The 19,192-nt window shown below is 33.6% G+C and overlaps 3 protein-coding genes and 1 non-coding gene across 6 annotated transcripts; 2 read left to right on the top strand and 2 right to left on the bottom strand.

Annotated features, from left to right (window-relative positions):
- On the bottom strand, nt 417-6,347 carry LOC109363261 (formin-like protein 3). The gene is made up of 6 exons (XM_019609462.1): nt 5,628-6,347; nt 4,179-4,893; nt 3,447-3,894; nt 3,148-3,344; nt 2,230-2,465; nt 417-1,700 (listed from the first exon to the last, which is right to left on the bottom strand). Exons 1-6 carry the CDS (start codon nt 5,787-5,789, stop codon nt 834-836), a joined length of 2,625 nt encoding a protein of 874 aa, XP_019465007.1. The 5' UTR covers nt 5,790-6,347; the 3' UTR covers nt 417-833.
- TRNAA-AGC lies at nt 9,306-9,378 on the top strand. The gene has a single exon. It is a non-coding gene; the product is annotated as a tRNA-Ala (tRNA).
- LOC109325105 (putative zinc finger protein CONSTANS-LIKE 11) lies at nt 11,912-12,734 on the top strand. 2 transcript variants are annotated; one of them, XM_019557257.1, is made up of 2 exons: nt 11,912-12,423; nt 12,551-12,734. In XM_019557257.1, exons 1-2 carry the CDS (start codon nt 11,965-11,967, stop codon nt 12,602-12,604), a joined length of 513 nt encoding a protein of 170 aa, XP_019412802.1. In that variant the 5' UTR covers nt 11,912-11,964; the 3' UTR covers nt 12,605-12,734. The 2 variants fall into 2 exon arrangements, with proteins under 2 accessions (XP_019412802.1, XP_019412800.1); XM_019557255.1 differs by having other exon boundaries at nt 12,548-12,734.
- On the bottom strand, nt 16,085-17,822 carry LOC109363337 (universal stress protein PHOS32-like). 2 transcript variants are annotated; one of them, XM_019609572.1, is made up of 3 exons: nt 17,071-17,822; nt 16,620-16,666; nt 16,085-16,390 (listed from the first exon to the last, which is right to left on the bottom strand). In XM_019609572.1, the coding sequence occupies exons 1-2, from the start codon at nt 17,711-17,713 to the stop codon at nt 16,659-16,661; spliced, it is 651 nt and encodes a 216-aa protein (XP_019465117.1). In that variant the 5' UTR covers nt 17,714-17,822; the 3' UTR covers nt 16,085-16,390; nt 16,620-16,658. The 2 variants fall into 2 exon arrangements, with proteins under 2 accessions (XP_019465117.1, XP_019465116.1); XM_019609571.1 differs by having other exon boundaries at nt 16,085-16,370; nt 17,071-17,821.

The following is a 19,192-nucleotide window of genomic DNA, read 5'->3' as shown; positions in this document are numbered from 1 at the left end:
TCACTTTAGCTTCATCTTCATCTGTAGACCCAAAACATACTCCTGGACTATGATAATCAGTTCCTTCACATCATTCACTTCCCTCCTTGACTCAACAATATTTCCTACAATCATTCTGTTCCGTTCAAAGGGAAAAGACTATAGGAGCAACTCATATTTAGATGGGATCAGAGAAAGGATAGAGAATAGCAAAGTTTCTTTGTAGCCACACTTTCTGTTTTGTATTTATTTTACATGTTAAAATTATGAACTACCGACCCTAATGTCTTTTTTAGTGTGTGTTTTATAAAATACATTCATTATATCACTTTGGTGCCTTTTTTCTTGTTGTCACCTTCAATTTTTTGTTCGAATAAACCAAATAGGAACCTTGGTAAGTTGCCTCAACCATAAAAACTATCACACTTCTCATTTCTGCTCAATGTTCCAACATTAACTGAATCCAAAAACCACATCCATTAAGTAAGTAGGAGAAACAAAAAAACAAAAAATACACATCTGTTACTCTCCTTTCCTCGTATGTTCTAGTTGGCTACCAGAATTGAAGGTTTGATAAGGCACAACACATACTACACATACTACATATTATATCACTCAAAAACCGACCAGGACTCAAGGAGTCACCCAGACAGGCTATGATAATATACACATATATCCCTTCAGAAATCAGAAGCTATTATAGCACACAGGAATTTCACTATCAAGCTAGGGGTTCTATTTCCTTTTCACTCTGCTGGTAGCCATACCTGCCATGTGATGAAGTAGAACAATAAACTTCCAATTCAAAACCAGTGCATATATAACTATACATAGCAAAACTATGTTGCAAAGCCCTAGTCATCGTCATCAGAGCTAGAGTAGTCCACTCTCCTCTCTGCAATTGCTGGAAATAATCTTCTATGTAGATCAGTAGGTGATGAGTTTTGGCGAATTGTGTCAGGTGAAGATGGTGTTGATGGAGCTTCTAATTTCTTGTAAGAAGCCTTAGCTGTCTTCATAGTTGTGTCCTCCACCTCTTTGCACACCTTGTCCAATATTATCAAGAAGTCGCGCACAATCAAAAACAAACGCAACCCTTCATCTTTTCCTGCATTCCCATGGAAGTAATCTGCTGTACTCTTAACAAGAGCCATTATCCTCTTTTCTTCTTCCACAAGCCATGTCACATCATCTCTTTCTTTCTCCACAAACCTTTCCATGCATTGTTTGAACTCACCCTCTTCTTCAATATCCTTGAACTCATTGTTCAGAAAATCTTGCGTCTTTGTCAATGCGTAGCTAAGTTTTGACACTGCAGCAGTGAGTGCATCTCCATCTATAACTGCAGCTTTTTTCACATCACCAAGTTCATTGATTAGACCTGAAACTACTTGGAGGCCAAGACGTCGATAGTGTTCTGCGGATTCTTCACTCCCTTCATCAAAACAATCTTCCGTTGCTACACTTGACTCACTTCTACTTGCCCTTTCTGTCCTTACAGCTCTTATCCCCTCAGAACGTATAATCTCTTGTACCACAAAGTGTAACAGTGTTGTCTTGCCATCTGTTCCTTTTACATCCGAGAGTTTCAGTAGTGTGTCAAGCCTAAATGCTTGAGCACCACCGCGATAGGTACCATCATTCATGCGGTTTCCAGTTTTAAGAACTGCTTCTAGTAGTTTCATGAATAGCCTGCTTTTCCTGAGTTTGCTGCAGGCAACCTGCCATTCGGATGTTACACTTGTTAGCATGCCTTAACTTGTTTTCTTTGATGCTAACCAAATATCATAAATGCATGTAACTTATATGTATCTCAGTATGAAGACATCATATATCAATCTACTTGCTATGGTGCCCTGAACGTCATGCTAACTAGGGTGGTTTATCAAGTATATCTATAGAATCCTGATCTCATAATAAATGTAAAATTCTACAGTACATAATATAACGTTAGCCATTAAAATGTTTGACAACTTCAATAAAAAAATAACAAAACTTAGGTGTGCATCTTTAGGTACTTGTGGTGTTGCTATCCAATAAAAAGATAATATAACAATTAACATGTGTGACAGTTCATTGAAGAGTTGTTGCCCATGTTGATGTTATATCCTTATTGGAAAAATTTATCACGAGCACATAGAGAAAACACAAAGTTTTGTCCTCAAAAATATGTATGCTAGAGAATAATATCTGAATACTACAAAAGGAATAGATTGAGATTCAAAATAAAGGTAGGAGTCTCAATCTCACCTCTAATGTTGCAAAAGACTCCTTAATGCTTGAGGACTCTTCTAGAAGGATAAACATGAACATAAGAGCTTCAAGGCGTTTGAAAGCGAATGGAATGTCAACCAAGAGTTTGAGAAACCTCTCTGCCGGGCCAAGTTGAGAAAGTTCTCCTGTGAATAACCTGAGCTTCAGTTCCTCTTCTGATGTTGGTGCCATCTTCAACAATGTCTGGATGAGCTCAACAGGAATCTCATTACCTGATTCAATCCACTTGTCATAAGTAGTTCATGTTGTAAAATGCAAATGTTAATCTTGGAGGAATGTTAGACAAATGTATATGCTTTTCAATTCTTAATATTAAATTTAATGATGTAAATCATACAGTAATTGAGGAACACACCCTTCTGAATGTAACTTCAGTATATAAAATGTGAATCTTAACATATTCACCAGACTATTATCACAGTGACATTATTTTATGTCCTAAGTGAATATATACGCTAGAGCATAAAATTCAAAATTATTGGTTCCATGGACATATATATGTCAAATGAACACAATATGGTGAACCAATGTACGAGGCTCTCACCTAGTGGGGTCTGGGGATGATATATATATCATGCATGTCAAATGAGCAGCATGTAATGCTAATAAACAACACTACTAAGTTACTTGCATTAAGTAGCATAGGAGCTTCCTTAAAATTTGGGGATTTACTAATCAGTGACCATAGAATAAGATCAACATATGCAAAAAATATTCTGAATATGAAATAGGCTCAACATCTGAACAGAAAGTAAAAACCAAACACTCATAGCCAAAAAAAATACTTCATTGGAGTCAAACTGTCATCATTAGGCCCAAATTATTAAAGCTCAAGCTCTATTTAGTTTGCCGTTTAATTTCAGGGATTCCTCCCTGAGAGATAAAGAAAATCACCTTCTTTAAGAGCATCAATAACTTCTGCTGTAGTCACATTATGAGCTCGTAAAAGAATTGATAAGTTCTGTGCTTTCTTAGGGTCAATAATCTGAATATATTGTACTGAAGTATCAATAGTTGGTGAATCTTTTCTCCTTTCACTTCTGTTCTGGTTGGTGCAGCCAAATAATGATGCCATCTTTTCCTCATTGAACCTGAGAAGTTAAATTATGAAAGTCAGAATAATCAAATTGGCATGTTATACTTTGCTCATTCAATGAAACTTTGAACTTTGCCAAGACTTATAATGTTCTTACACAAATGACCCTCCACTGATCTCATGCCACACCATTGATTGATCAGGTTTTGCAGCAACCTTATCCCAAAAAAATGGCTTGAGTTTTGGTTTTGGAGCATCAGATTCACCACCCTCACTAGAATTTCCATCTTTAGGACGAAGCGGTGCCAGTTGATTTTTACCTTTCATTGGTTTGGGAGGAGCCGGTGGAGGATGACCTCCTCTTGGTGGTGGTGGCGGGCGAGGAGCAAGAGCAGGTGGCTTTGGAGGCGGTGGTGGTGGTGGGCTAGGGGACGGAAGAGGTACTGGTGTTTGTCCCATAACTTCTGATGATGATGTATCAACCAATGAGTTATTGTTATCTTTAGCCTTAATGGACACACTTTTAAATTTAGAAGGGTCCTTCCCATTCTTAATACTAGAGCTTCCCTTATCAGTATTTCCCAGACGAATAACCTTCTGTGAACCTGAAGTAAGAAAAAAACATAGAATCATTGATTGAATCGATATCATATACAGTACGATGAAAAATACAAGAACAATCTGGATCCTTTTTGCCAGAAGGACTTGACATTGTCATTAAAATAGGACATCCAAGCTCTCTTTTCTGATGTATTTTTTAGATACATAGGAACAAAGAAAGATTAGAAGTAAATGAAAATAGATCATGTCAAATAAGATGTTCAAAACATGATGTTCAAATAGCATGACTCTAATAGGGAGAAAGAAAAATGCCAAAACATAAGCATACCACCAGAATAATCCTTTGAGGTTAATTTGAGTAAAGATTTATTATCTTTGTCAACTTTGATCTCGCGATAGCAGAAGAACAAGCCTATCAAGAGTATAACTCCTGAGGCTACACCAGCAGCAATAATAATTGTTTTCTTATTTTTGTCATCGTTGTTAGGAGGTGGAGGATGAGGAGCATTTACTACAGGTGCAAAATTCCCAAAAATAGGAGGATGAGGTTGACGTGATGCTGGTGGAAATGGCGCAAACATACTTGGAAGGAGTGAAAAATCATCGCTAGACTGACCCGGTGTTGGTGTTGGTGATGGTGTAGTAGAACTGCCTGGTGATGGGCCATGACTTGGTGTTGAACCACCATTTTGTGGTTCCAATGCAGGTCCGCGGGATGGAACATTAGAAGGGCTTGGTGATATAGAAATCAAATTTCTTCCATGACCAAAGGATGGTCCAGAATGCTTTGTTAACAAATATCTAGAGCCAGTTTTCACTTCAGAAACATGAGCAGGAGGACTACTTGTTAATCCGACACAATCCAACAAGTTTTTTTTCATATTGAGAGGCAGAGACTTAGTTTCTTTCTGTATGTTGTTTTCTATAAGAAGAATAGACCTCATGTCACTGCTTCCCTCCAGTCGATGCCCGTAAAAATCTTTGACAATATCATTGTTCCTCTCTAACAATTCTTTCCTGCAATGTTTCCATACTACCTCTACCTGTATCAACCAAATAAGAGAATAACAGCATTCAGTATAGGCCAGAAGATAAAACATTTCCCATAATTCCATCCAGCTTTCAAACATAATTACAAAACCATATCACTCGAAATAAATTTCGGTATTAAAAAGAAGTCTTTGTTTTTTCATCATAGCATAATGGTAATCCATTCCACCAATTATTATTCTGCCAATAAATTGCTTACAGCAAATCCTTTCTCAGAGCTGTGCAAGCAATATAATGATGAACTTAAAGTACTTCATTTTTCTGAAAGTGTTATTACTTTCCATGAAGTATCCAGACATCCAAATCAGCAGGAACAAAGTTGTGGTGTCTGACAAACAAAGTTGAGTATCTAGTGTTAATGTGTAAAAACAGGGTGCTTCTGTTGTAAATATGTATAAAAGTAATTAGAGAACTTATTAAACTAAAGATGGTAATGCTATTTATCCTTTGTGAATAGTAACATGTTAAACTAAATCAGATTTAACAAAATTGACAAATGAATTAATCTTGGACCTTTTATAGTAATACAAACAAATTACTCTACTCCCTAGGCATCAATCACATATTGTACATGTATATAGTACATACAAAATGAATCAAGATACTATAGTTTAAGATAAACCTATGAAAATCAGGGAAACAATATTCATTTAGATTTCAGAATATACAAAAGAATCCTAAGCAAGATCGTTATTCAAAAGAAGAAACATGTGCACAAATGGGGTACCTGATTTTCATGTAAATGAAGTGACGATGATGAAAAATCAGAAGCATCATGTTTGGAAAAATCATCGTTCTCTCCCAGCTTCCCCTCTGAGCCCCCTTGGGCCAACGTGCAAAGAAGAATGACATAAACAACTGCATAACTCATCGTCCTTGTATATTCCATTATTCTCACTATTTCCAAATTCACCAAAAACCCAAACGTGTGATTCCCTTTTCATATCTCATTGAACTTGCAAAACATCGTTGCAAACTTGAAAACAAATATCACTAGTGTACATGCAATATCCAAACTCCGCAGATTTTACTCAGCCTCGAAGGTTGGATATGCCAGAGAATCTTATAAAATATAATCAGAGAGAATCACAATGGATGAATATTTGATGGTATAATAATAATAATAATAATGCAACGTGGTAGCAATCAAATGAATGTACGTGTGAGAAGAAACAAGATCATGCAAAAGTATGATTTACGAAGCAATGTCTTGATTCTTGAAATTTGGTGAGTTTGATTCAGTGATTGGGTGTTGTTGTTGTTTATATATTATTGATTTGGAAATGCGGTTCAAGAGTTTAGGACGTTGAGGATTTTGTTGATTGGAAACAAGTTTCTGTTTCTGGGGAATGGAAGGAAGGGTGCGTCAGAGGAGAGAGAAAGACAACGATGTCGTTAAAGTTCTAAAAGAGATAAACGTGAAGAGAACAATGTAGGGACACCCATCATGTCATAAATCTTTTGCTTTCATACCCCCCAAAATATGACTTTTTCCCATGCTTACCCCTGCATTACTTCATTTAACTCTCCCTCCCTTGCATCAATTCTCTTCATTTTTTTACTACAAGAGTATTTCTTCTTAACAATGGTAGGAATTAAACCTTTTATCTTTTAGTTTTTTTTGGAAATTTAATAAAAATTTATATTATTATCCCAAAATCTTGTTGCTCAATTCCTTTTGTAGAAGTTGTTACTTTTATTTTTATATTTAAAAATAAAAATAACATTTATTATATCTGAAGAGTAAAAGTGTATATGAGAATTCTGGCATCACTTAAGAATAAGCTAATAGTTGTACATAAGGTGGGAATGAGATTCTTTGTCCCAAAGTCACTATTTTCCTAGCCAATCAGTATCTTCAAAATAATATAAAAATATTAATTTGTCTTTCAAATTTTTAGTTTTAATTAAGTAAGACTTTTTCATTGGATCGGAACAAAAATTGGAATAGGAATAGAGACACTTCATCCATCTTCCCTAAGAGTTAGTTTGAGAGTTGGATTTTGAAGGAAAAAGAAGGGAAAACGAAGGGTTGAGAGCTATCTCGGAAGTATATTTCATGACTTCCAAACCTTCTATTTCCCTCCAAAATTCAACTCTTAAACTAACCCTAATGTGATTGCTCTGTCTCAATTCTGGCATGTCACATTCAGATAGTTTTGGCTCGTGTTAAGATGAGTTTTAGTCTACCTAAGTCATTGAGTGGTCTCACACTAAGGAGGATCTTTTGTCCCTAAAAAGTATGTTCTCATGTATCAAGCCAATCAAACAACACCAAATAGCATAAAAAGTTACTTTATAATTTTGTGATTTTTTTTTTAAATGGATGGCAATTTCCTATTGGGTTGACACACAATGAGATATAAAAAAGTTGGACAGGTGATCCCCATTCTTCTCACACTACCCATACTATATTAACCAAAAGAATTACATTTCACTTTCTTAATCAAATACATACACGTTTAGAGTAAGGATTAGGGATATGGACTTTCAGTCACTCCCTCCTAGTGTTGACTCCTCCACGTAAGAGGAACATGTGTAATTTTTCAACCACATGTTTTCTCCTCAGTAACGCACTAACATTTAAACAAATCATTGACAATATATATGGCTTTTGTGTCTTAAGCAAATACTCAATAGCTTATTGACGTATTAATTTTAGAGTGATGATTCGTTAAAAAAACTTCTGCAAAACACTCAAACTAATTAAACTTGAGGTAAATGCATTCAAAGAAAAAGAGGTAGTTGCAAAATAGTTGCTAGTTCAGTGTGTATGCATGAAGATCAGATTGTGGTTGCTTCTGTCATATGGACACTATTTTGGTTTTGGCATGAAGACTTAAAGGATTAAGCTACTTAATTAGGAGGTCCAACTAATGAAAAAAATTGGTGGTTATTGTCTTGATATGTATCAATAAAATATGTGCATACATTACAAGTTACTAAGTCTGTTTCTCTGTGATAACTGGGAAATATAAATGGGAAAAAAGAAGGGTCAGATGTTAAAAACTTTATTTATACTTTTATGTATATTATGAAATGTTTGTGCGAAATGCATTATATCTTATTATATCTGAAGAGTAAAAGTGTATATGAGAATTCTGGCATCACTTAAGAATAAGCTAATAGTTGTACATAAGGTGGGAATGAGATTCTTTGTCCCAAAGTCACTATTTTCCTAGCCAATCAGTATCTTCAAAATAATATAAAAATATTAATTTGTCTTTCAAATTTTTAGTTTTAATTAAGTAAGACTTTTTCATTGGATCGGAACAAAAATTGGAATAGGAATAGAGACACTTCATCCATCTTCCCTAAGAGTTAGTTTGAGAGTTGGATTTTGAAGGAAAAAGAAGGGAAAACGAAGGGTTGAGAGCTATCTCGGAAGTATATTTCATGACTTCCAAACCTTCTATTTCCCTCCAAAATTCAACTCTTAAACTAACCCTAATGTGATTGCTCTGTCTCAATTCTGGCATGTCACATTCAGATAGTTTTGGCTCGTGTTAAGATGAGTTTTAGTCTACCTAAGTCATTGAGTGGTCTCACACTAAGGAGGATCTTTTGTCCCTAAAAAGTATGTTCTCATGTATCAAGCCAATCAAACAACACCAAATAGCATAAAAAGTTACTTTATAATTTTGTGATTTTTTTTTTAAATGGATGGCAATTTCCTATTGGGTTGACACACAATGAGATATAAAAAAGTTGGACAGGTGATCCCCATTCTTCTCACACTACCCATACTATATTAACCAAAAGAATTACATTTCACTTTCTTAATCAAATACATACACGTTTAGAGTAAGGATTAGGGATATGGACTTTCAGTCACTCCCTCCTAGTGTTGACTCCTCCACGTAAGAGGAACATGTGTAATTTTTCAACCACATGTTTTCTCCTCAGTAACGCACTAACATTTAAACAAATCATTGACAATATATATGGCTTTTGTGTCTTAAGCAAATACTCAATAGCTTATTGACGTATTAATTTTAGAGTGATGATTCGTTAAAAAAACTTCTGCAAAACACTCAAACTAATTAAACTTGAGGTAAATGCATTCAAAGAAAAAGAGGTAGTTGCAAAATAGTTGCTAGTTCAGTGTGTATGCATGAAGATCAGATTGTGGTTGCTTCTGTCATATGGACACTATTTTGGTTTTGGCATGAAGACTTAAAGGATTAAGCTACTTAATTAGGAGGTCCAACTAATGAAAAAAATTGGTGGTTATTGTCTTGATATGTATCAATAAAATATGTGCATACATTACAAGTTACTAAGTCTGTTTCTCTGTGATAACTGGGAAATATAAATGGGAAAAAAGAAGGGTCAGATGTTAAAAACTTTATTTATACTTTTATGTATATTATGAAATGTTTGTGCGAAATGCATTATATCAGTTGGGGATGTAGCTCAGATGGTAGAGCGCTCGCTTAGCATGCGAGAGGTACGGGGATCGATACCCCGCATCTCCAATTGTTTTTTCCTTACTATTTGGCCATCATAGGCAGCAATTCTTCAAAATCAACAACTCCTTTGTCAATAGCAGCCATTCTTTGATTAATATCAAAGAGAGAGAGAGAAAATAAGTGAGAATATACTCAATGTGGGTTCCTTTGATGAATGGCTATTTATATAATAATGGAAAAGAAGCTAGGAGTGGGTTCAAGGAAAGATATGGAAAAGGAAAACAAGTGGAAATGGTCCCTCATGGGATAACAACTAAGGAACAGTGAATTACTTACTACTCCTATTACCTTATCAGCCATGATTCTGTTTATCTATGGAAATGGGATCTCTTGAGCAATACAATAACAACATCATAAGATAACTTCTACATTGATGCATTTTGGATATATCTTATACATGGTTAAAATTTCAAAAATTGATGTTAAAATAATACAACTCTCAAAAAGATTGGGTCAAAATCCACATCTCATTCTTGGTCAGAAATTATGTACACAAAGAAACTCATGTTCGGATAAAGATCGTATATCTTAATTTAGTGTCCCTAATCATGTCTCGATCTAAGAATGATAATCACTTATCTCAATTTGGTATCTTCAATTATGTCTCACCCAATAATATAGTGTCACATAATTTAGAATTTTCAATTTACTATGTCATTAAAAATAATCATTCTCATGTGTCTTTCCTTTCCCATACTAAAACAAAATATAATATCCTGTGACATCATATTATTGAATGAGAAATGATTGACTATACCAATTCAAACAACTAATCTTCATCTCCAGTCTAAGGAATAGGAATTTGTCATGAGTAGTGTTTTGAAGTTGGTGGTTTGTATTATGTAGGAAAATATATTTGGGATGAGAGAAAAATATTTATTCACTTACCATGCAAGAATTTTTTGTCAATATATGGTTTGTCATTTATATTTAATTTTATTGTCTTTTAAATATAAGTAATACAAATCAACGATACATAATACATGTATTAGTTGTTCATAAATATATTAACTCTTCATAAATATTACATTTTTTAATATAATTTATATTTTTAGGTTATGTTTTTATTTAGGATTTAATATGTATACACTGAGACTGTAAATGTTTTTTACAGTGTCAAGAATTCATTCATATTCATATGTTAACTACCATTAACTCTTAAACAAAAGTAATACAAATCAATGATAAATGATATGTTGACAGTGTAAAAAACTTTATATTAAAAGTACATAGATTTTTAACTCTTTTACTTATTTGTGTATAATGTGGGAAATTAGAAAAGCTTAACTATCGAAATGAAGAGGATAAAATTTACTCATTTTTCTTGGTTTATAAGTTTTTTAATAAAACTAAGCCCAACAAACTTAGTTTATAAAAAACTTCTAAAAAAGCAAAATCAATCCTTATCTAACTACCACCTACTTTTTAAACCAACAAATGCAGTAACCAATTTTCTGTTTCAGACCTTTTTCTTTTTAATTTCCCTTCTGCATTTCCTTTCTCTTGCTTTTATTTTTTTGTTAAATTTGAATAATCAAGGTATAGGAACGTGACTCGCATAAAGGGACTTACATAATTTATTGTTTAAATTAATGTAATACTTTCTTAATTTAAAGACCATGACAGGAACCTAGCCACCTAGGGTGGAAGTGAAATGTTAAAAATCTATAATTCTTAAAGAAGCCCACAACAAATCTAAATGTGTCTTCTTTCCCATCCAATCTCAAAAGGGTCTGGTTAACAAAATAGCCCAGTCTCGTGCTTTGACCAGCTCAAGGGAAAAAAAATAAACTTCACATAGAAATAAATACATTGGCTATATAACAGAAAATAATAAGAAAAAAATTGGTAAGAAAGAGATTAGAAAGAGAGAAATATAGTAGATTTTTGTATTGTTTGGTTTGAGATAAAAAGAAAAGAAAGAGAAGAGAAATGTCTATATGAAGTCTCTTGAATAGAGATATGTTATCCCAAAACAATAAAAACATGTTATGTCATTTAAAAGTTAAATATTATTTATTATTTTTATTTTTGTTTTTATCTTTGGTGGTGCAGGACAAAATTTGTGACATAATTTGAAACAATAGATATTTCTTCCATTTTCACTTGACTTTCTCTCTTTTTTTCATCCTCACTTCTAAACCAGAAGAGGGAAATTTCTATCTCTCTTCCCTCCTCATCTATAAGATTGTGGCACTATTTGAAATCTTAAGAGAGTAAAGTATTTTCTTATATAAGAAAGTTTAACTCCATTTATCTATCAAAATGCTAATATGTATAATTAAAAATTGATAAGGTAAGAGAATAAAATATTTCTTTATATTAAGATATAATTTATTTTCTTCATATTAAAGTATATATTATTTTGTTTAATTTTAAAAATATTTTAGTAGAAAATGAATAAATAAAACACATAATAGTTGAAAAATATAACTTATCTAATTATAATTTGTACAAATATCTCTAAATTCTCCTTCATATTTATCTCTTATCCTCCATATTGTTTTTCTTACTTTACTCTTCAACCCATGTTGTGGGAAGAGAAAAGGAAAATATAAAAAGAAATAAAGGCAGAATAAGTAACAGTCGAGCATGAATAAGAAATGCGAGCTTTGCAAGGGTCCGGCGAGGATCTTCTGCGAGTCAGACCAGGCAACTTTATGCTGGGACTGCGACACTCAGGTCCATGCCGCCAATTTCTTAGTCGCTAGGCACTCCAGAACCCTTCTCTGCCGCGCTTGCCACTCTCCTACGCCGTGGAACGCCTCCGGCGCTAGGCTCGGAAACACCATCTCATTCTGCCACCGTTGCGCCGCCGAAGAAGAAACTGCAGAGAATGACGTAGGTAATGACGGTGCGGTAATGATTCCTGGTGACAACGACGGTGATATTCAGTTTGTCCCTTCGTCCTCGACGCCACCTCCGCCACCAGCGAGTTCCGTCGAGGCTGTTAGTGACGGCGATGATGAAGACAAATCTGAACCAGTAACTACAACAACCACGTTGATACAAGAGCGTGAGAATAACAACGTTCCAGATCGTGATTTTCAGGTTTAATATATCCTTCTTTTGCAAAGAACTAGGGATAATATTAGTTTTCTTAAACAATGACAGTTATGATTTTGAGGAAAAGATGATTTTATTTGAATTTAAATTTTTGTTTTCTGCATAAAAGAAGGAGGATCGACCTAAAGGTTCGGCGTCTAAACGGAGGTGCAGTGGTGGAGAATGAGTAGAGGAGGTGGTGGCGTACGAATGCGACGGAGGAGTTAATCGTAAAGTCTAACGGCGTTTGATCTTGGAGGCACGGAGTTTCTCAACCGCACAATCTACGTCTTCGTACATCAGATATTTCTGCTGATTGAGTAATGAGTATTATTACTAACTTTCTGTATTTTTTAAATTACGTTGCTGCTGATGGTTTTTGACCATTAGTTTGATTAATTGACGACTGTGTATTAACATGGAGTCTCATATATTCTCTTTCATTTTTTTAGACAAAGTATTAATTAATTAAAGAATATGATCTTGATGTAGATTTTTCCTCATGGCATACCCTGATTGGAAGGAAATAGGATATATGTTATTCAAATCATCGGACATTCCAGGCATCATTAACTTTCAATTAAAATTAAAATAAATTAATGATAAGTAATATACTAATGTAAAAAACTTTATACCATTAATTATAGATTTTAAACTCATAAAAATATTAACTAAAAAAATGGGTATGTTTTTGCATGAGCATGATGCTTCTTAGGAATGTACTGTTCAAAACAAATCATGGGTGGCCACCCATCAACATCAAAGGAGAAGCTTCACCTTTCCATTTTCGAAATAAAAACAAAAAACTACTAGTGTATGTTAAAGAAATGACATTAATAAAATGAAAAATAGTACTAATCTACTAGGTGGCTAGTTAATACAAAAATTAATAATGTAAGAAGAGTTTTTAGCCAATGGAGGTTCTTTTATCAATGTCGATACCTTGATTGATAAGAGAACATTATATAAGAATAATGTATCATAACCACAAAAGACCCAGACAATTAGTCCAATCTCTTCTTTTGAAATTGTTGTTTACAGTTTGGGTATGTGATCTAGTTACCTACAAATTTGAAAATGATGATAAAATAAGTAATAATGTTATTTTATCAAACTCAGGTAATTTTAAATTGTCATTTGATTTTTAAATGATTTTTAAGATGTATATAAAATTAAAAATTAAAAAGCAAAAAACAAATTAATTCATTATAAGAGACCTTGTTAAAAGTTGTTCAAATAACATTGATGCCAAATAAAATAATACCTATACTAAAAATTAATTCTTAATCTCATTGGATGAATTGGACTTTATTGATTGAAAAATGTCATTATTATTCAAGTAATTCAACCATAACACCTTCGTCAGTCAATTAATAAACAAAATAAAGAATAAGAAAGGGAGAAAACAAAGAAGAGTAAGGGTAGTTACGTAGATTGGGCGTGAGTTTTTGTGGCGGAGATTTGATGCAGTGGTCTGGGGAAAGAATGCGTGGGTGTGATTTCATGCTTTGTTTATCGCTCAATTTCTTTCCATGCGTGATGTTCACACTAACTAATATATTATTATTAGTATTACGAGATTCTATGTCCCTATTATGTCGTAATGGTATATATCACCAATTATAATGTATTATTCAATTAAATAAAAAAATCATAAAAATAGAATTATGTTAATTGCTGTAATTTGATTGGATAGAGATATAGTTTTTTGAGACATGTGATCTCTCTTTTTACTTTTTACCGGGACGCATCTTTTATCTAAAGAGTGTGGTACTCTATGACTCACTTTCTTTGATTAGTCAAAAAGTTATTTTATTATTAAATTTTCCAACAAATTAGTAGAAATGCTACATGGAAACTCTTGTGTTACAACAGATCATATATTAACCCCTTCTTACCTACTACCGTATGGATTGATGAATCCTTATCCCTGTCTCTCTGTTTTATCTCCCACTGTATCTGAAGCATTTCAGAATTCCCCTCACCAATGACAGCCCGTGCGCGTGAAAACGACAATAGAATTTTAACTGCAACTTTTCATATATTCCAACAAATTAGACTACATCAATACACTCACCTTGTTTTTTCTAAACTATCCTCTTCAACCCACGAGTTGAGTTCCTTTTCGAGACAAGTTTTCTTGTAATTAGGATGTGGGAGACATGTTTTAACACGTTTAGTTTGAGAGCATTTCTGATGAATAATAACAATTTTATTCTTATTTGGTTAACACACATTATTTTATAATTTATTACAACTATCCATAAAATAAGAATAATATTTATTTTTTTCTACAATAGTAAATATCATTTTATTTTTATTTGGGTCTCATAACATTTATTCCCCCACAATATTTTACTTTGTGCTTACTTTTCATTAGCTAAGAACAACAAAAAATTGTTCTTATTTAAAAACAAAAATCAAAAAATAAGAATAGCATAGTAAAAAATAGAGTAAGAATGTTCTTAATTTATTAAGAATAATCTTATGAACAACCAATGTGGTTGCTCTAAGGCACGTTTCGGTAGAATAGAAAAAGCAAAGAAAGAGAAAGGGGAGATAAAAGTTGAAGAGAAAGGAAGAATATCTCATATTTGATTTGAAGAGAGTAGGAGTGAGAAAGACCCACAATTTTTTTTCTATTCAGGTATGAAGTGAAAGTGGGAAAACTAGGAAGATGACAAAAAAAATCACATTGACAAAAAAACATTTTTCGTTATGATATTTTTGTCATTCAAAATGTATATCTACATTATTATTTTTTTCTCTTTCTCTCATACTAAATAATACAAAAATTTACTTTATTTCTCACATCTTTCTTTCTCCCCTCCCTCTTTTCTTATTTTCTATTCTTTAACCAAACAAAGCATAAGAGTTTAATATATATACACTTGAAAATATAAAAATTTATGGACAATTGGTGCATCATCCATCATTCATTTGTATTATTTTTATCTAATAATCAATTATGATAGAAAATGAATTGTGGTTAGTACAATCATAATGTAAAAAACTTTTACATTGTCGATGTACGGATGTTTTTTTTCTTAATTTAATATCAATTCGACTTAGTATATTTACATCGTTTTTATTCTTTATATTCTTGCCCGTGTTACTTGTGGAGCACATCTGCTGTACCACAAAGTGTGTCACTCCTTGTGCCACGGCTTATGATTGGTTGAAAAAATATATTTAAATTAAAATTTTAATAATTAATTATTTTTCTGACCAATCACAAACCATGGCACATGGAGTGGTACACTATCTTGGGACAGCAGATGTCCACCCTGGTACTTGTTAGTATCATATCTCTTATTTTTAAATCATATTCTTGCCCTGAAAGTTTCAAGAGAGCATAATATGTGATAGTCCAATAAGAGATAATGTGTTCAAACTTCAAAGGACCACAGGGAAGACTGTTTTTACTTTTTACCCTTCCTCTTTCATTACTACTACGTTTCCATGAAGTTGTTCAAGACAAACATTCATTAATTTGATCGTTTGGCAAACATAACTATTGATTAAGTTGTGATTAATTTTTTCTTTGGTCCCACAAAAGCATCAAAACTTACACCTGTAATCATTTAATTATTTGTATATGAAGTTTGAATATTAAACTTTACTTATGCTCATACATAAATTATACCAGAATGGCAGTTAAGTGGATAAAATAAAGATTCATTGTTGCTAGCATATTCAAACTGGTAAACGAGATATTAGAGTTGTGTGGAAACGAATTTTTACATTCACCTGCCAAATGCTACTTTTTTTGGAAGGGGAAAATGGCAACTAACCAAGTAACTTTTCTTGTATGAAAGAACTAACCAAGTAACTAAGTACTAAACAATAACCACTTTACAAATTACAGGGATTAATTCATTCCCATTATATTACTTCTTCATTCCGCATATCACCAGCCTCTTTACTTCATGCTGTGATCAACTGATCAATTTCTGCCAAATAAACCAAAGACCTATAATTAATGTACATAAACATTCATATAGTAGCAAAAGAAAGCGTGGTTTTCTATATATGGGAAAAGAGCACAGCAAGCCGTAACAACAGTAAAGTAAAATGTAGACTAATTTTGTAAGTCCGATATTAAAATATGAAAGTTCAAGACTTCAAACTTCAAAGTGGTCTCCATAGTCAAGAAAGGACAGCACGATAATAACAAATTACAAGAATTATTCATGCATTACCTGAAGCCAGGAGGATTCTGACTTTAGCTCTGTCCTTTATTAAGAGTCTGTTCAAACAACAAAGATGCTTAGGTTCAACAAGTTCATCAAACTGTCATGATATATAATAATACTATAGCTTGCACACTCCTTAGTACTTAGTAACAGATAATACCACATAATACTCAGGTTATTTTTTAATTTGATGGCCTCTAAATGCCCAACTATTTTTTCTTATATTCTTTCTGCTCTCAATTTCCGGAAACAATAGAATAACTCAAATCAGGGATATTGAATTAACTGGCATTCATTCTATCAAGGATAGAGGAAACAAAAATGTTCATATTCATTAAATGCACTTGTTAAATGACTATCAAGCTTTTTCTTTCATCTCTACAAAGTGTTTAATTATTTCATTCTCTCTTACTTCATCCAAACATAGCCTAAGGTATATCAAAGTTGATGGTCAAACCTTTATGCTCATCGGATGCATCAACATACTCCTCGTGCTCCTCCTCCGGCACAGGGTGTAGCTCCGCCGCGTCCCCAACCACCCCTCTCCCCTCAACTTCATCACGGTACCTAACAACCACAACAGGGCAAACACAATGGTGGACACAATAATCACTGAAACTTCCAAGTCTACCCTTGGCCACACCGAACCCTCTGCTCCCCATAATAACCGCGCTGAGCCCTAGCCTCTCCACCTCCAGGCACAACCGCTCCTTCAAGTCACGGTCCTTCACAATGTGAATCCTGAACGGAATTTCTGCTTCCACCAGTGGTTCAGCTAAGTCACTCGCCTTGTTATTCGTGAAGCTGTCGAAATCGTCCTCAAGCTTCTTCAGTGATTCCTCTGTTTCCGACACGGCGACGGTGCCGTCAGGGCCCCAGTCGGCACCGTAGAGGACGGTGGTTGGACGGACGTGGAGGAGGATGACTGTGTCTCCGAGACGGAGGTAGTTTTGAACGGTCCACCTAACTGCGTAAGCGCTTTCGTTGCTTAGATCAACAGCGATTGCTATCTTGCGCTGTGAACCGGTGAGGGGAAAGTGAGGAAGTGGTTTACGGTCCGGTTCAGGTTCGGTGCATTTTTGGGGTGAGTTCCGGTTCATGATAACGATGATGATGGAGTGCCGGTTTTTTTTTCTTCACTTGGATTAATGTGAGATTTCCCAAAGTGTTGGAGTTTGGAGGAATAGGAGTTGTAAGCGGAAAGAACTAAGAATTTAATATCTGAGAGGTTTCTCAGTAACTGTCTCTGTCTTTCTCTGTTTCACTTCCTTTACAGTAGTACTACTTACTTTTCAGACTCCTTATTAACTATGTAAAGGGAACCACGTCCTATAGGAAAATTTACACATGTGGTGCACCTTGACCGAAAAATTACGGTTTTGGTGCACCTTTTAAAAAAATTACCAAACTAGTATAACTTTTTAGAAATCGGCAATAGGATTGCCGATTTCTGTAATTTTTTTTCTCTCTCCTCCCCCAAAATCGGCACTGGGGAGGGAGTTTTATTACAATATAATTTTTTTTAAACTCCCCCTAAATCGTCAATGGGGGAGGAGTTTTATACTTTTATTTTTTTTTAATTTTTTTTCTATCCCCTGAATCGGCAACCGGAGAGTTTTTTATTTTTTTTAACTTGCAGGAGTTATATTATTAGTTGTAGGGTTTAATTTTTCAAACACAAATCCTAACAACACATAACATAATAAATTTTGTCAACCCTAACCCTAATAAAAAAAAATTATATTGTAATAAAACTCCCTCCCCAGTGCCGATTTTGGGGGAGGAGAGAGAAAAAAATTACAGAAATCGGCAATCCCATTGCCGATTTCTAAAAAGTTATACTAGTTTGGTAATTTTTTTAAAAGGTGCACCAAAACCATAATTTTTCGGTCAAGGTGCACCACATGTGTAAATTTTCCTGTCCTATATGTCACCATATTATTTTCTGTTTTTATGTGTCAACCAATTATATTTCATCAAATACTATAAAAAAAATTATTTTATATATTTTTTAAGTATGTATTAACTTTTATTATATTAAGATACTATGTGACACAAAAAGTAAGACAACTCATTCTCATTCATGCAAGGGTATATTAGTCTTTAATAATTATAAATCATTCCCTTTGTTTAAAAAATTAATTTCTATTTTTTTTACTATCATATATAATTATAATGTTAGTACCTATGTTTTCTCACTTATAAGATCAGGAGGACGAAGATACTCTATTCCGGTTCAATCAACTGTGAATAAGTAATATAAAAATGTATCTTTTTGTTTTTAGAAAAAATTATTTATTTATGTGTCAATTTTTAATGGATGGAGACATAGACAGGCTTTAGAACAGATGATCCATGTTCATAAAATTAATAATAGAGATATCAGAACAACACTCATTCACCAGAGAGGAGGCTAAATGAAGTGAGTGTCCCAAATGCTTAATTACTAAATTTTTACTAAATATTTTTTTAACTAATTATAAATGATGATATATAGAATGATATACGATATAAGACAACTGTTGTGTTACCTTGAATGAAGGGGAAGGGTAGTAGTAGATAGGGTGAGCATGAGTCGA

The sequence above is a fragment of the Lupinus angustifolius genome, chromosome LG13 (genome assembly GCF_001865875.1).
Source record: "Lupinus angustifolius cultivar Tanjil chromosome LG13, LupAngTanjil_v1.0, whole genome shotgun sequence".
Lineage (NCBI taxonomy): Eukaryota > Viridiplantae > Streptophyta > Magnoliopsida > Fabales > Fabaceae > Lupinus > Lupinus angustifolius.
Note: the sequence above shows the minus strand (reverse complement) of the source record. Positions and strands in the feature narration are given on the sequence as shown.

What these genes read in the sequence shown, in the direction of transcription:
- LOC109363261 (XM_019609462.1), bottom strand. Translation starts at nt 5,789, where the DNA reads ATGGAATATACAAGGACGATGAGTTATGCAGTTGTTTATGTCATTCTT. An exon ending in TATTGATGCTCTTAAAGAAG is followed by an intron (nt 2,466 to 3,147) that starts GTGATTTTCTTT and finishes GGATTGAATCAG; the next exon opens with GTAATGAGATTCCTGTTGAG. An exon ending in AGTCTTTTGCAACATTAGAG is followed by an intron (nt 1,701 to 2,229) that starts GTGAGATTGAGA and finishes TCCGAATGGCAG; the next exon opens with GTTGCCTGCAGCAAACTCAG.
- LOC109325105 (XM_019557255.1), top strand. Translation starts at nt 11,965, where the DNA reads ATGAATAAGAAATGCGAGCTTTGCAAGGGTCCGGCGAGGATCTTCTGC. An exon ending in TTCCAGATCGTGATTTTCAG is followed by an intron (nt 12,424 to 12,547) that starts GTTTAATATATC and finishes TCTGCATAAAAG; the next exon opens with AAGGAGGATCGACCTAAAGG.
- LOC109363337 (XM_019609572.1), bottom strand. Translation starts at nt 17,713, where the DNA reads ATGAACCGGAACTCACCCCAAAAATGCACCGAACCTGAACCGGACCGT.